Source organism: Barbus barbus (assembly GCF_936440315.1).
Source record: "Barbus barbus genome assembly, chromosome: 29".
NCBI lineage: Eukaryota > Metazoa > Chordata > Actinopteri > Cypriniformes > Cyprinidae > Barbus > Barbus barbus.
Window position 1 is genome coordinate 14,422,375 of NC_136757.1, and position 16,272 is coordinate 14,438,646.

Here is a 16,272-nt window from a genome sequence, read left to right on the forward strand (position 1 = left end):
AAAGCTAGTGTTAGTTTTTTTTTTTTTTTTTTTTTTTAAGAATAGAATTAGAATAGAGAGAGCTAGAGTTAGAGGGTCAAATAAAGATGGAAGAGATGTGTTTTTAGCCGATTCTTAAAAGTGCTCGGATTGAGTTGGGCAGGTCATTCCACCAGGAAGGAAAATTTTATTTAAGTCTGTGAAAATGATTTTGTGCCTCTTTGGGATGGCACAATAAAGCGACGTTCACTTGCAGAACATAAGCTTCTAGAGGGCACACAAGTCTAAAGTAATGAATTTTGGTAAAGGGGTTCAGAGCCAGTGGTGGTTTTGTAGGAGATCTTCTTAATGTTGAATAAAGAAAATCTGCAGAACCGGGCAGTTTCGGCATTGTGGTCTGAGAAATTTAGCTGATCATCAATTATAACTCCAAGGTTTCTGGCTGTTTTTGAAGGTGTTATGGTTGATGAGCCTAACTGGATGGTGAAATTGTGATGAAACAATGGTTTTGCTGGAACCACAAGCAGTTCTGTCTTGGCAAGGTTGAGTTGAAGGTGATGGTCCTTCATCCAGCAAGAAATGTCTGTTAGACATGCTGAGATGCAATGTTTAGAAAGCCATGTAAAATGAATGCAAGTTCAACTTTTAAAAAACATGTCTCGAGACTTTATGGCGGTTTTTCTGCATCCCACTGCATCATGTTTTTAAATGAAAAAAAGTAGGCTACTCTTTGTGATCGGTTTTCGGTATTAAACTATACATACTTACATGATGCTTGTTGATTCTAATTGTTTAAGCAACGTAATTAATTATATATGGTTTATAAACATTATTTTAAACATTATGCACTTTTTTAGTCTTGTTTTTTATTGTTTTGAAGAAATGTGCATTATGATATTTTGCTCGATGCGCCTTCTTGTGGCCTCAGGAAAGAAGCCAAAAGCTTTTTTCCCCTTACAGAAATTATGCCTTTTTCAGCCAATTTGACAGCCCTAATAGCAGTGATATGAAAAGCCATGTTTCTGAATGACAGAACCTAGTGATGCCATGTAGACAGAGAAGAGAAGTGGTCCAAGAACTGAGGCACCCCAGTAGTTAGATGTTGCGACTTAGATACCTCACCTCTCCAAGATACCTTGAAGGACCTATCTGAGAGGTAAGACTCAAACCACTGGAGTGCGGTTCCTGAGATGCCCTTTATCAATAGTGTTGACAGGCGGATCTGGTGGTTAACCATGTCAAAAGCAGTGGACAGATCCAGCAAGATAAGTATTGAAGATTTGGAGTCCACTCTTGGAAGTCTTAGGGCTTCTACAACTGAGAGCAAGGCAGTCTCGGTTGAATGTCCACTTCTGAATCCAGACTGGTTGCTGCCGAGGAGGTTGTTCTGTGTGAGAAAGGCAGAGACTTGGTTGAACACAGCTCGTTCAAGTGTTTTAGCAATGAAAGGCAGAAGGGAAACTGGTCTGTAGTTCTGTAAAAGAACTGGGTTAAGGGTGGGTTTCGTAAGTAGTGGGGTTGTACGAGCCTGTCTATATGCTGAGGGAAAAACACCAGTGTGAAGGGATGTGTTAATGATGTGAGTGAGTGCAAGTGCAGGAGAAATGGCTTGAAGGAGATGATGATTAGAAAGGATGAATTTGGAGACTTCTGCCTCAGGGAGTGAAGAGAAGGATGTGAAAGAGTGTATGTTTGCTGGTAAGATGTGCTTGACAGATTGTGGTGAGGAAAATTGTGTACTGATGGTTTGAATTTTTTTTAATGAAGAATGTGGCAAAGTCGTTAGCTGTTAGAGTTTATGAAGGAGGATAGTTATATCTTATTATATCTTATTAAAGGTGAGGTATGTAATTTTTCAAAAACGCTTTAGAAAACTGAGTCGGGGCCGAGTCCCAAAACAAACTTGTAGCCAATCAGCAGTAAGGGGCGTGTCTACTCATGATGTGGAGGAGAGAGCGTTCAGTGAACAGCCGAGCTGAGCAACAGAAAGATAGAGATGGCGGATAAAAAAACAAAAGAGGAAAATGTCTGCGGAACAATGAGGCAAGAAGTAGGACCCGTGTAAATATCGGATCAGCTTTCCAGCACTGGAGAGAACTCAAGGAGCGGATGGCCTGCGATCGGACGCCGAAGTTGCTTTGTTTCTTCTCGATGGGTGAGTAATCCTAAATCTACACCGGACACGGCGCACCATAACAGCTAAAGTCTGCCTGGATTCATTTGAAATTTGTGTCAGCACGTCATAAATAGAACGCGGCAGCAGTTTTCTGTCAAGATTTGTCGCGCCGCGCAGCATCCAGTGTAGACAACATCACGGATTATAATGACTTCTGTAGTATTTTGTCGCGCCGCTCACGTCCGGTGTTGACACGGTGTAACATTGGTTTTGCTTTGTTTCACAGAACTAATCGTTGCCTGGGTTGCGTATATATGTGTGGGGCAGAGCTATCAAAATAGGGGCGAGACCCTTTTGGGGTAGGGGTGTGTTTGTTTTGGTGATTTCAAATGTCAACATTGGCTACCAGAAATCGCATACCCCACCTTTAATATCTTATTCAACTCAAGGATAGCCTGATGCACAAATTAATGTTTCAGCCTCACTCTGTTGAAACTTGGGACTCTGTACCTCCAATTTGACGGTAATAAGACAAACTCATTATGCAGGACTTGATTAGAATCAGCTACAATATTATTATCTAGCCTTAACAAGTTGTTATAATAGGCTAAATCATATAGCTTCTCAAGAGGCTGACCAACAATCCTTGAACAGATTTTTATGTAATTAAACCATTTTGTTTTCAACTTAAGCGATAGACTCTTATACCATATAGAATTACAATATTGCAGTATACACATAATCACAGACATAAAGAATAGCAAAAGTATCTTCCTCCTCACTCCGAAAAACCTACTGTAAGATGATGAAGAAAGTAAGTTCTTTGCTTTACTCTTTTACAGAGAGTATCAATATGATCCTTCCAAGACAGCATATCATCCACCATCACTCCTAAATACTTGTACATTTTAACCTGTCTGATTTTTTTCATTATGAATAACAACAGGTAGTGTTTAACCATCAAATCTGGACCCAAATATGATTTCTTCAGTTTTACTCGTATTAATATCAAGATCATTATTCTCACACCATTCTACCAATTTTGTCACACCCTGTTGATGTAGCACAGGACTGTCCGCAGCATTCAACACAGATATTAAAACAGTGTCATCAGAATACTTTAAAATATATTGATTTGTCATATCAGCTCGACAATCGTCTGTATATAAAGTAAAAAGTATAGCAGAACTGACACATCCCTGGGGTACTCCATCCCAAGTTTGTTTTCTTTACGCACAAAAAGTGTTCTCGTAGCTTTGTAAAATTACGGTTGAACCACTGATGTGACATGGATTATTTTAACAATCTCCTTGCTACGTTTCTGAGCCTTGATCATGTTAGGATCCTCGCTGTCTATGGGAAGGTAAGAGAGCTCTTAGAGTAATTAAGGACGTAATTTTTCATTTTGATTGAACTATCCCTTTAAATCTTAAATGCAGTGTGTTTACCGAAATTCATTATACACCTATTAGAGCACATGCTGACTGGTCAGAGTATAAAATGAGTTTGAAATTAAATTTTCAGCATTAACTGGAAGACTTTACTTCCTGTAATGACTGAGACAGCTAATAATGAGTCACAAACTGGTGTGATTGTGCTTCACATCAACACAGCTCTTCAGTTCATTCAGAATGTATTTATAATCTGTGTTTGCCAGCTCTGAATTGAAAACTATTGTTGTGCTAATGGAATGTTTCCAATACATCTTTCAACAAGCAGCATTTAAAGCTGATGTGTGTAATTTTATTGATGTTTTCAATTACTTTCTCTTATCCCAGTTTAATATGCAGAGGCCGCTATCAGCAGGTCATTCATAGGTTGATTACCCCGAAGACTGTAAACACTGCACTCTGTGGCGCTATCAAAACATTGCTTAACAGCATCCTTAACAGCCCCACAGCAGCAACACTGGCTTAACCAATAACATGATTCTGGGGCGGGACAATCTGTTTGTCATCCCCATTGTGTTTGGGGAAACTTGTTCCATTAAAATAATTCTTAATTCCAACTGATGACGTTAATGGTGCAGAAATTCCACACTTCACCTTAAAAGTTAAACTTTCTCCACACAATATTGCCTTCCTTTGTGTTTAAATTCATTTAATTCACAGTTGTTTGCTTTCATTTGTTCTCTTTTTCTCTGTCTTTCTCAGTTGGGTTGTAGAGAGGCTGAAGAGCAGAGACAGTTAAAAGCTCTGCTGCGCTGGAGGAGACTGAGTGACGAGTTACAGAACTCTGAAGAAGAGCTGCAGGTCCTCAGGTATGATTGACCATGTCTCTCACTCACTCTGTCTCGCTTTTTGCTTTCCTCCTCCTCTAACTGCCAATCTCTCAGTCCTTGTACCCTCATTATTCTATCATCTGCACACATAACCGTTCACAAAAGAACCTAAAGTTCACTCTTAAGAGCAGTTTTGGACCTAACACGTCTTATCTATGAAGTAGTCTTACAATTTAAGTCAGTATCTGCAATCTGATAACATCAGATTTAATTTACTGATGTAATTTAAATCATACATCTTTTGTTACTTCATTCACTGATTTGTACTGTATTTCTTGTATGCACTACGATTCAAACGTTTGGGGTAAATATGATTTTTGTTAAACAAATTAATACTTTAATTCTTCAGGGAAGCCTTAAATTGATCAAATATGTTTGTAAAGACATTTAAAACGTTACAAAATATTTCTGTTTGAAATAAATGCTGTTCTTTTGAACGTTCTATTTATCAAAGAATCCTAAAATAATCATAATGGTTTCCACCAAAAATTAAGCAGTACAACTGTTATAAACATTGAATTAAAGACTGAACTAATGTCTGCAGACAATTCAGGATAATCCCAGGAATAAATTATTCATTAAAATGCATTCTTTAAAAAATATATATTCAAAATACAAGGCAGTTATTTTAAATAAATTCACAAATTCACATGTTTTTTACTGTATGTGTGTATATATATATATATATATGCATGCAATCAAATTCCAGGCACTCTCAAGATGGATTTAAGCAAGTGCTTGAAATAGTTGTGACATTTGACTCTGCACAGAATAATTTTGAGCATGTTAATGCAAGAGTATTATTTGATATGAGATGTAATGTAATGTTCTCATATGAAGAGCACAGAATCACACAAGGTTATGTAGGTTTGAGGTAGGAGTAGATTAACCCGGCTTAACTTTAACAGTGAGAAAATGAGAGTGTGTGTGTGATAGAATGATAGAGCTTGTCAGGAATTCAGCTGTCACAATACCAGCAGGTTTTGAAGATCCGCCTGACAGCATGTGTCTGGCCCTTCCTCCGCTTTGAGGGGCCCACACCCACTATAATCTCAGGGATAAAATGTTCAGACAGTCTGGAAAAATGCCTGTCTTGTGAATAAAACATAGAAATGTCATGTAAACTATTCAGCAAGTAATACTATGACAAGGAAAACATGTAATTCATATCTAGAGCATTTTCAAAGATTGAACTGTTGCAACACCAAGGTCATCCTTGCTTTAAGTATGTTTTTTGGTCTAAAAGTCTATTTTTACAAGAATGTTCGGCACAAAAATTTGGTCCAATTTTCAATTGCGATTTGTCAGCATGTAACAGCAGCAGCAGCTCTGGGCGTGTGACCAAAAGCGCAAATCTTATTCCTTGCAAATGAATGCTTGCTTCGGTATGAACAAAGTAACAAAGTTTATTCAAATTAGTGTTTATTGCAGCAAATTTTTGCACCAAACATTCTTCTGTCTGTCAGGATTGTGAACTTTTCTGTGTTTTACCTCTGTCCTTGTTCCTGAGTTTCCTTATATGGTTATGTTCCTGTTCTTGTTAAGTTAATTCATTATTCCATGCACCTGAGTTCCTTAATCATCTCGTTAGTTCCTTTGTTTTCTCCTTTACAAATACCCTCAGTTTTGTCCATTCTGCTTTGTTGCTGGTCTGTGTGTACCCTACGTTTTGTTTATATTAAAAGTCAAATTCTACCTTGACGTTTCTACTCCTGCTTTCTCCCTTCCTCCACGAGACGTGACACTGTCTTAGTGTGAACAGGCCTTCTTGCATAGATTACCAAGAAACTAATGTTAAAAGTGAAAGTTTTATATTTATAGACTAAAAACTAAATATATTTATAGACTGAAGACATTTCACTAGACTTTAAAAAATTATATATATATTTTTTTTAACCAAGGTTGTTGTTGTGCTGACACAAAACATTCTCACTCAGACATCAACCAAAAAGAGTGGACATAGGGGAGACGTTAGTCACTTTTATTGATTTTGACACTAGAGAATATCCGTTTATTTTTTCATTCATCTATGCATCCTTCTGGAAAGGAAGGCTACCTATTGTGTTTGATGAATACCTGTCACCCTTTTCACTGGGCTGCTGTGGGCTATTCCACAAACACATGCAAAAGCCTGTGTGACCAGGAGGAATAATGCATGCCTTTTAAAGGAGCTCACCCTTATCACTCTCTCCCATACAGTGAGAGAGGAAGGGAGGAAGACGTTGCTCTTTATTTTTGGAGGGGAACCAAATGTAAGCATCAATAATGTACAAGCACAAGTGAGTGTCCCAAATACAGAAAGAAGGTAGCTGAAGCCTTTTTAACTCCACTAGACTCGTAACCGTATCCTGAGGAATATCAATAAAGGATGAACTATAAAATTGGTAAATTATAATTAAGGTAATGAATTGTATGAATTTAATTATTTTTAAATAGTGGGCAATAACATTGGGGAAAAAATTCTGTACACTTTATAGGACGATGACCTAAGCCATATGCATATGAATATAGAGACTTGAAAGGTGCAACTCGAACACTCAGAACACCTAAAGGAAAAGTAAAGATTTAGTTTATTACAGTTTTCTGAATTTAACAATTTTTCTCGTCTCCATAGACTAGATCTCCATATATGGGAAGGCATCTGTCCCTTTTCCCAGATCTTGCTTTATTTCTCTGTGGAATTCGACAGCGTAGACCTGCACTGGGGGCACATGCTCACAGAGATAAGGCATTAGAGCGTGATCAATCATACCGCTCTTTATCACCATCAAATCTGTGACACAAAGAAACAAATAAAAGCAGGTTATGATGACTAGAAAACACTGCATACATATATCTACACGCCCATTTGTCTGCAAGAAAAAAGTTACAAAAAATATGCCTGTTGTCTGTGTTAGCGGCGCCTGAGTATCGACCAAATCTTTACAAGAGCCTTTTATTGGCAAAACCAGTTAATCTCCCAAAGAAGCTCAATAGTTTTTAACCGAGGTCGTCATCACACGCAGAGATAGCCAGCATTCAAAGCTCTCTTTGTCTCTTGCAATCTACAGTACCTTTGCCCATAGGAAGGAAACACTCCATCGGTCTGAGCCGTGAGAGTGAAGCCTGTCTGATGCTTAAAAATGTCGAAAGTGTCCGGGAGACATTTAAATATCTAAATTTGCCAGTTCATGTTAAGATTCATTGGTAATTATTCAACAGTTCTTGAATTTGATTGGCTTGTCTGTGACAGACTGTAGGGGATTTAGTGCCTCTTTATGGAGGTTACATAGAGTAGGTGGCGACAAGTAAGTAAATAAGTCTTTATTAAGAAGTCATTGAATCATTCATTCAACCAAATTATTTAAAACACTGATTCATCCAGGAACAAAACGTGGACTGTGTCCAAAATCGCCTCCTCTCTGAGTTGGTACTTGTTTTGAAAAAAGGACTTATTTCACAACCATTTAAATGTATGATCTATATAGTACGAATGTGTGTAATATGAATGTAATCTGCATTTATATTTTGTAGGGAAGTATGCATATTTGCAGCCTAACTAGGATGCAGCCTAGTTGAGTCACTGAATCATTCATTCAACCGATTTGTTCTAAAACAGTAATTTATTCAGGAACTAAATGTGCAGCGGAAATTCTGCTTTGACATGGTTTGGAACTATTTTCATTTCATTGATTTTTCATTGCAAAAATGTACACAAAGTAACTGGCAACATTATGTCTGAGATTTAAATTATTCAATGTTATTCTTGAACTGTTATGTAAAAACAAACAAGGTAGTGGTAAAAAGAAATGCACCTTGTGTCTCATGACTTAACATATCATACACTAATCTCAATGTGCACTTACTGTACTTAGAGCCATAAAAAAGGAGCATTACTGTAATCTATGGTGCTGTGCACAGAGAAGCTATCAGGGACATAATGGTTTCATGAATGCAATTGTTTATACACTTAGAAAACTATTAGGAGGTCTTTATGTATGCTGATGTAAGTGTATTCCAATGCAGAGCTCTGAAGATGCAGCACTCTGCCTTACAATACCAGTCTGATTCATGTGGTGTTTGTGTGTTTGCATATGTTTGTGTATTTGCACACAGGCCTAATAAAGAGAACACAGGGGAAGTGAGCGAGTCTGGTGCATCAGTAGTGAAACATGCCCTCAACCCAGGAAAACCCTTCATGCAGGTGCACTATCTGAAGGTACGTCTGAAAGCTCAAAGAGTCCTCTGGCATATCTGGAATATTCAGGTTGTGTAGAATTGCTCTCTCTCTTTTCTCTCAGGGCTACTTCCTCTTGAAGTTTCTGGCTGATCAGGTTGGCGAAGAGAAGTTCCTGGACTTCTTCAAAGTGTTTGTGGGAAAATTCCACGGGCAGCTCATTCTGTCTCAGGTGAGCTTGTCCTGCACGAGAGCTCTCTATTCATTTAGCAAGAATGCAAATGTTGCTGTTGGACGGCATCTGCCTATTTTGGCCAGTGTTTCAATCTCACCGTCATTCCATCAGCTTGTTTCAGTGAAAGAATGCACCAGTTCACCTAAAGGTGTGATACTTAACTCGATTTGAGACAGAGCTTTTTGACACACAGTTGCATTCAGGGTGCAAAATTAACACTCACCTAGCACCAAATGAGAGTTAAAATTGCTTTTGGTATATATAGAAAACAGTTAACAGCTTTTAGTGGTAACTTCATTAGGAATCGCAAAATAATACATGGAATAAATCAGACCACTCCATGTGGCAACACTTCTGTGGAATATTCCTCAAGTTAGGTGACCAGGTGACCAAAATATCACAAATCATGTTTGTATATAATCTTCTTCAGACATAGGTACCATTTTATAGAGAGCCAATGAGCTAACTAATCTAATTATCAAAAAAGTGTATATTTTAATAAAAATAATAATAAAAAAACTTGCCGTAAAAACATTTTTCTTGCCGTAGAGTGCATTAGTGCCCATCCCTGGTTCCTGAAGTATTTTTCCCATTCATTTTTTGCTAAGAATGAAAAAAAACAACAGAATTACCTACAAGTGAACCTACATACTCTTATTTGAAGCAAAATAGTATTTAAAAAACTGATGAAAAGACAAAAGTACAAGACTGGGTACTTCATAGCTTTGAAGTGAAAGATCTACAATCCCATGAAGCACCTCAAATTACATAATCAAAATAAAATGATGAATGAATATAAAACTATTGATATAAAGGTGAAGAATATACAAAGTAGATTGAAAGTGCAGAGCAACTGAAGGTATCACAGTATGTCTGTCATTAAAAGGTTATAAGTTATTGTTAATAATCAATTCCCTTATGGGGAAAATGAATGGGATTTTTACTTCCCAAACCTGACAGTTCTTTGAGACTAATGTAGAAATACAGTATGACATTAATATTTCAGTATTTTTTAAACACTTGAGGCTCTGTTTGAAGCTTTGGTTTTCACACACTGCTTTCCATTCAAACGGTATTCTGTCTCTTGTAGGATTTCCTGCAGACGCTCTTGGATACATTTCCAGGAATGAGCAGGTATGATGGAATGGAATTAACACTGGTTATCCAAAACACATACTCTTTAGTAGCTCACTGAACTCCTCAGCTGCTCTGCTATTATTATTAGTGTGTGGAGCTTTGACTGTAGATTTGGAGGTATTTAGCTAAACCAAACCCTGCAGGAATCTTTCTTCTCTAGCTCTACCTCAAAAAGTTTTTCCACTGGTTCTTTTACCCAAACTCACCCATCATTTTATCAAATATTTATTTTCTCATCATTTACATGTTGACATAATGTTGTCATTAAAACTGCCCAAAGATGTATTATATAGAAGAAATATGAAGAGGCTTCTTTGCCCTCAATAATATTTTTGCGCTTTATGGCCATTGGGAAGCCTAGAGTAGGTTTCCAAACTGCTGTCAGTTTCAATAGCTACTTTTTAGCAGGATTTTGAACTGAGCATATTAACTGCAATTCTGTCAGAAAACACAAAATGCACCTCTTGGTAAGTTATTAATATAGTCAATAAAGTTATATTTAGTATAGTCAATAATACTGGGGAAAAATGAAAAAAAAACACCGCTCTTGATCAATTCTGTTTGCTTTAAGCTGTATTTAACAATTGGTAAATAATTGGAGTAAGTTCCTTTTTTTATTTAATTAGTTATTATTTATATGAATATTAACTATTATTTGCTATTTCATTTTATATTAATATTTAATAGGGCTTTGCTCAGCATGTTAGTTTTTTATTGTTGTATCGACTGTGTAATTTCAATATTCAGAAATATTAGTATCATGGCAAACTGTAAAACAATCAGCTCTCTTCATTCATTATTTTCTTTTTTCCTTTTTTATCTCGGCTCTCCTGTTTTGCCGTCACTCTTTTGGTTTCGTGTAGTCTCCATTTGCTCATTAAGGCCTAGCCACTGGCTGATGATTGATTGAATTACGTTAAACAGGTAAGGGCGTTCAATATTTGTGTCTGCTTCTCAGAAGTGTAAACATTCATGGCGGCACAACGCTGGAACAGCAGATTGATGTGGTGAAACAATCACAGATGGGCCTCCTTGTGTCAGATCAAAGACTAATCAATGCTTTCATAGCAAACCGTTCCTCCTACACCACCTCCTAGTTAAGGAAGTCCATGGCAGCTTCTGTTAATGTGCACCTGATTTAGTTGGGATATCTGTGCTTTAACTTGTTCCTTTTAATTTCTTTTGAAATTAGCAAAGTTTTCTCTTTCTGGACTTAAAAAGCAGACAATGAAATCCCTTAACCTTACATTAAAGAGTAACCTGAGCCATGCACTTTACAGACCAGAATATAGTATAAGCTTGGGGGTGGGCTCAGGCTAGTAAACAACCACCTAGTAACCACCCAAAAAACCCTAGTAACCAAACACAAACATAGCAGCATGCTGGAAACCACCCACAACACTTTAATGGAGAAGTTTGCATGAGCAGTGTGTATGTAGTATTAGTCCAGAATTTCCATCATTTTCCTTCCTTTATATTGATCTGACCATAGGAATGAGAAACTATTCTCATTTTACCATAGTAATTTTCATCTAAGGTTTTATGCCAGAAACTTTGGTGACCATTGTGAATTTTTAAAGAGGTATTGAGTAATCAATGGAGCTTTGATGCAGCATGCTTTCAAAAGCTGTTCTTCCATTTAAAGTGAGTTAGAAGGTATTAATTGGACATACAGGTAAAAATTAGAATATCGTGAAAAAGTAAATTTTTTCTTGTAACATTTCAAAAAGTGAAACTTTCATATATTTTAGATTCATTACATGTAAAAAATTTCAAAAGTTTTTTTGTTTTAATTTTGATGATTAGAGCTTACAGCTCATGAAAGTCAAAAATCAGTATCTCAAAATATTAGAATATTTACATTTGAGTTTCAATTAATGACCATCCCTACAGTATAAATTTCGGGTATCTCTTGTTCTTTGAAACCACAATAATGGAGAAGACTGCTGACTTGGCAATGATCCAGAAGACGAACATTGACGCCCTCCACAAAGAGGGTAAGTCACAGAGGGTCATTACTGAAACGTGTGGCTGTTTACAGAGTGCTGTATCAAAGCATATTAAATGCAAAGTTGACTGGAAGGAAGAATTTGGGTAGGAAAAGGTGCACAAGCAACAGGGATGACCACAACCTTGAGAATACTGTCAAGCAAAGCTGATTCAAACACTTGGGAGAGCTTCACAAGGAGTGGACTGAAGCTGGAGTCAGTGCATCAAGAGTCACCACGCTCAGACGTCTTCAGGAAAAGGGCTACCAAGCCACTTCTGAACCAGAGACAACATCAGAAGCGTCTTACCTGGCCTGTGGATAAAAAGAAAGTCCTCTTTTCAGATGAAAGTAAATCTTACATTTAATTTGGAAATCTGGAGTCTGGAGGAAGAGAGGCACAGAATCCATGTTGCTTGAAGTCCAGTGTGAAGTTTCCACAGTCGGTGATGATTTGGGCTGCCATGTCATCTGCTGGTGTTGGTCCACTGTGTTTTCTGAAGTCCACAGTCAATGCAGCCATCTACCAGGAAATTTTTGAGCACTTCATGCTTCCTTCTGCTGACAAGCTTTATGGAGATGCTGATATCATTTTCCAGCAGGACTTGGCACCTGCCCACACTGCCAAAGGTACCAAAAGCTGGTTCAATGACCATGGTGTTACTGTGCTTGATTGGCCAGCAAATTTGCCTGACCTGAACCACATAGAGAATCTATGGGGTATTGTCAAGAGGAAGATGAGAGACACCAGACCCAACAATGCAGATGACCTGAAGGCCACTATCAAAGCAACCTGGGCTACCATTACACCTGAGCAGTGCCATAGCCGCATTAATTCAGTAATTCATACAAAAGGAGGCCCAACCAAGTATTGAGTGCATAGAAATTAACATACTTTTCAGAAGCCTTACATTTCTGTTTAAAATATCCTTTTTTTTTATTGATTTTATGTAATATTCCAATTTTCTGAGACACTGAATTATGAAAAGCCATAATCATCAAAATTTCAAGAAACAAAGGCTTGAAATATTTCACTCTGTGTAATGAATCTATATAATATATGGGTTTCACTTTTTTCATGATATTCTAATTTTTTTAGATGTACCTGTATATAACAGCGTGACGAATCATAACCAAACAGTTTTTACATTCTTACAGTCTTTACAGGTTCTTTTGATTAGCATTTATGCTTTTGATTAGCTTTTATTCCGCAACAACACGACAGCGCTATTATTTAATAATCACAGTCCAGTGAGCTTAGTGATTTGCTCTGACACTCAGGGCTTTTCCCTCTTCGATGCTGAGATGGAAATTTCCATTCTTTCCTTTGTCATCACCTAAATGTGCTCAACTGTTTTGTCAAAGGGCCACAAGTGTTGGAGACACACTGTTCCTGTCTGAGACTGTCCATTACTTGATTATTTGTGCTTTGTGTTTGTGCATGCATGTGTCTGCACTCTTGCACGTTAACAAGATTGATTTGGAGTGAGTGGTGAATGACTTCAATTACAGCCTGAGAAAAAAATACTTTAAGAGGAGAAGAGAAAAGCAAATCTGTACTCTATTGTCACAAGGATCATGCACCATTCAGAGTTGAATTGAAAATTGCGATTCAAATCCAGTTGAATTTCGAATGAGGCATCAAACAGGATTTTAATTGGTATTTCAGTTTAACCTCTTAACCTCTGTTTTTTTGTTACAAATTATTTAGGAACAGTAATAGATTAATTTATGCCAAGAGTGGACCTCAAAAATCTATATCATACCAGGAGTTCTGACCTTAGTCACAAAAAGTATTTTTTCGTGGCCTTTTCTCCTATCATGTTTTAGTAATCATTATAAATGATATATCAATTGAAAGCTTAAAACCTTTTAATTTTTTTAACATTGCATTACCATGGAAATGGTACTTCAAAATCATATTATAAAATGTATTCGTTCACGAATTTTAACAATTTAAGTTTGGATGCACTTTCACGTTTATTTTTAAAAATGGGGGTGATAGTTAAGGGGTTAAAAAGTAAAATTATAATGGAATTAAATTTAAAGAAATTCATATTACGGCTTCAGGTGTAGTTTTAATGAAAGTAAATAATAGCAATGACACCTCCTTCAGGTTTTATGTAATTTATTATATATTATTTTTTTAATTACTTTTACACCCCAGAATGCTACAATTTAATCAACATTTTATAATGTTGATGTCAATATATAATTTTTTAGACAATCATCTGGACATTTTTTGGCATTGTTTGGCAGAAAAGTAAAAATGTATTTTGATGACTTAAGTTTGGGGAAACATATCTAATTATTCCTTTTCATTCTGGTAAAAATAAGGTAATAGATCAATAGATAACAAATCAATATTAATTTAATTTAGTTTATTAAGGTCATGAAATTATTTGTTTTGTTTCAAACCGTATGTTGTATTTTTTAATTGCAATTTAGTAATTCCTCTTCCTGTCCTTCCAGTTTAACATCCTGTGGCATGTGGCCAGTTTAATTGAATGAATGAATGATGCATTTATATAGCGCTTTTTATTGTGTATTGCTGTACACGCAAAGCGCTTTACAATCATGTGGGGGGTCTCTCCTCAACCACCACCAGTGTGCAGCATCCACTTGGATGATGCGACGGCAGCCACACTACAACGGCGCCAGTGCGCTCACCACACACCAGCTACAGGTGGAGAGGAGAGAGAGTCATTGAGCCAATCAAGTGGATGGGGATTATTAGGTGGCCATGATAGACAAAGGCCAGTAGAGGGAATTTGGCCAGGACACCGGGGTTACACCCCTACTCTTTACGAGAAGTGCCATGGGATTTTTAGTGACCACAGAGAGTCAGGACCTCGGTTTACCGTCTCATCCGAAAGACGGTGCTTTTTGACAGTATAGTGTCCCCGTCACTATACTGGGGCGTTAGGACCCACACAGACAACAGGGTGAGCACCTCCTGCTGGCCTCACTAACACCTCTTCCAACAGCAACCTAGTTTTCCCAGGAGGTCTCCCATCCAGGTACTGACCAGGCTCAACCCTGCTTAGCTTCAGTGAGCAACCGGTCTTGGGCTGCAGGGTGATATGGCTGTGGCCATATCAAATTAAGTGCCAACTCATGAATTGAAAGGGTGCCAAATTCAAAATTTTTTACTTTGCCCGACCCAGATACATATACAGGTACATTGCATGTAGACTTCTTGATCTCTTTCAATAATTACTGAATGTATCACTTTTCTCTTTCAGTCGAGGCATCACACTTGAAACCATCTTTTCAGACTGGTTAGATACACCTGAAGTGCCAGAGGTAAGAAGAAGAAAGCCAAGATCTATTTTGAGATGTTTGCTTATTCAAGCCAGATTAAATACTCTATGATTATGCAAAATGATTAAAAGCAGGCTTGTTACACAATGCGTAAAAATGTATTGGTGCTACCTCTCATGCCTGTCACCCAGACTGTAAAACCGTTTTTAATCCATTTCCTCTTGAGCAATAGAACATAGAGCACATGCATATATCTTTCTCGGACTGACACATGGCATGAATGAAGCAGCTTCCTTCCTGCTTTAAGATCCTTTTAAACTCTCCAGCATTTCTAAACTGGGCTCTTTAACAATCGATGACTAATATGAAACCATAAATCAATGTTTTTTTGTGTTTAATCTGTAGGATTTAGTAATCGTTTTACATTTTAAAAGGTGATTCGCCTATGAAGATATCATGTTTCCAGAGAATACTGTGGAGGCTGCGTATGTGGAATTTAATCTGCTGAATGAAGATTGGAAGATCTTTTTTTACGTTAAGAATTGTGCATTTTATAATAACCAGCGAAGACCACAAGAGCCTCAAAAAATGCGTTCAAACATTTGTCTCTCCCTTCCAGCAGAGTTTGTCTCAGTTTTGTGCTTGATTTACTCATTCGCCAACTAGACTGACGTGCAGTGCCATTTTCATTGACGCTGCCATTGAATCAAATGACACGTGGCTGCCAAAATCAGCACTGGAACAGTTTTACTTTTGGATAAAATCTTTTTTCTCCTGTTTGAACCCATTGCTTTGACTTTAAAAATGTGTTCTTCTCGAACGTTCCTCTAAATAAATAATGGCAGGAAATAGTCGAACCCCACAATAAACAATCACAGCCACATAGACACACACACATACAAAAGGGAGGGATAAGATGGGAACGGAGCTTTCTTTTTCATTGTGCTATTTTTAAGACTGCAAACATTTGAGCGAGTATAATAAGTCGCTATATCTGCATTTTGAGGTGGGTTTGAGGCTGGGACAATCCGAATCTCATGACCTCCCTTGACTCTGCTCGCTGTGGGTTGATGCTGAAAGGATATGCTCAGAGCAGCCTACCAAATCCCAATCCTGA

The 16,272-nt window shown here is 37.4% G+C and overlaps 1 protein-coding gene across 2 annotated transcripts in view; it reads left to right on the plus strand.

The window, feature by feature from the left end:
- Positions 1–16,272, plus strand: part of LOC306849444 (aminopeptidase O-like) — an 84,174-nt gene that overhangs the window by 18,472 nt on the left and 49,430 nt on the right. For both annotated transcript variants that reach the window (XM_079384470.1, XM_079384471.1), the window contains 5 exons: positions 4,249–4,355; positions 8,472–8,574; positions 8,657–8,764; positions 9,858–9,901; positions 15,137–15,197. In XM_079384470.1, the coding sequence (XP_079240596.1) occupies positions 4,249–4,355; positions 8,472–8,574; positions 8,657–8,764; positions 9,858–9,901; positions 15,137–15,197 (423 nt within the window). The remainder of the gene's footprint in view (positions 1–4,248; positions 4,356–8,471; positions 8,575–8,656; positions 8,765–9,857; positions 9,902–15,136; positions 15,198–16,272) is intronic.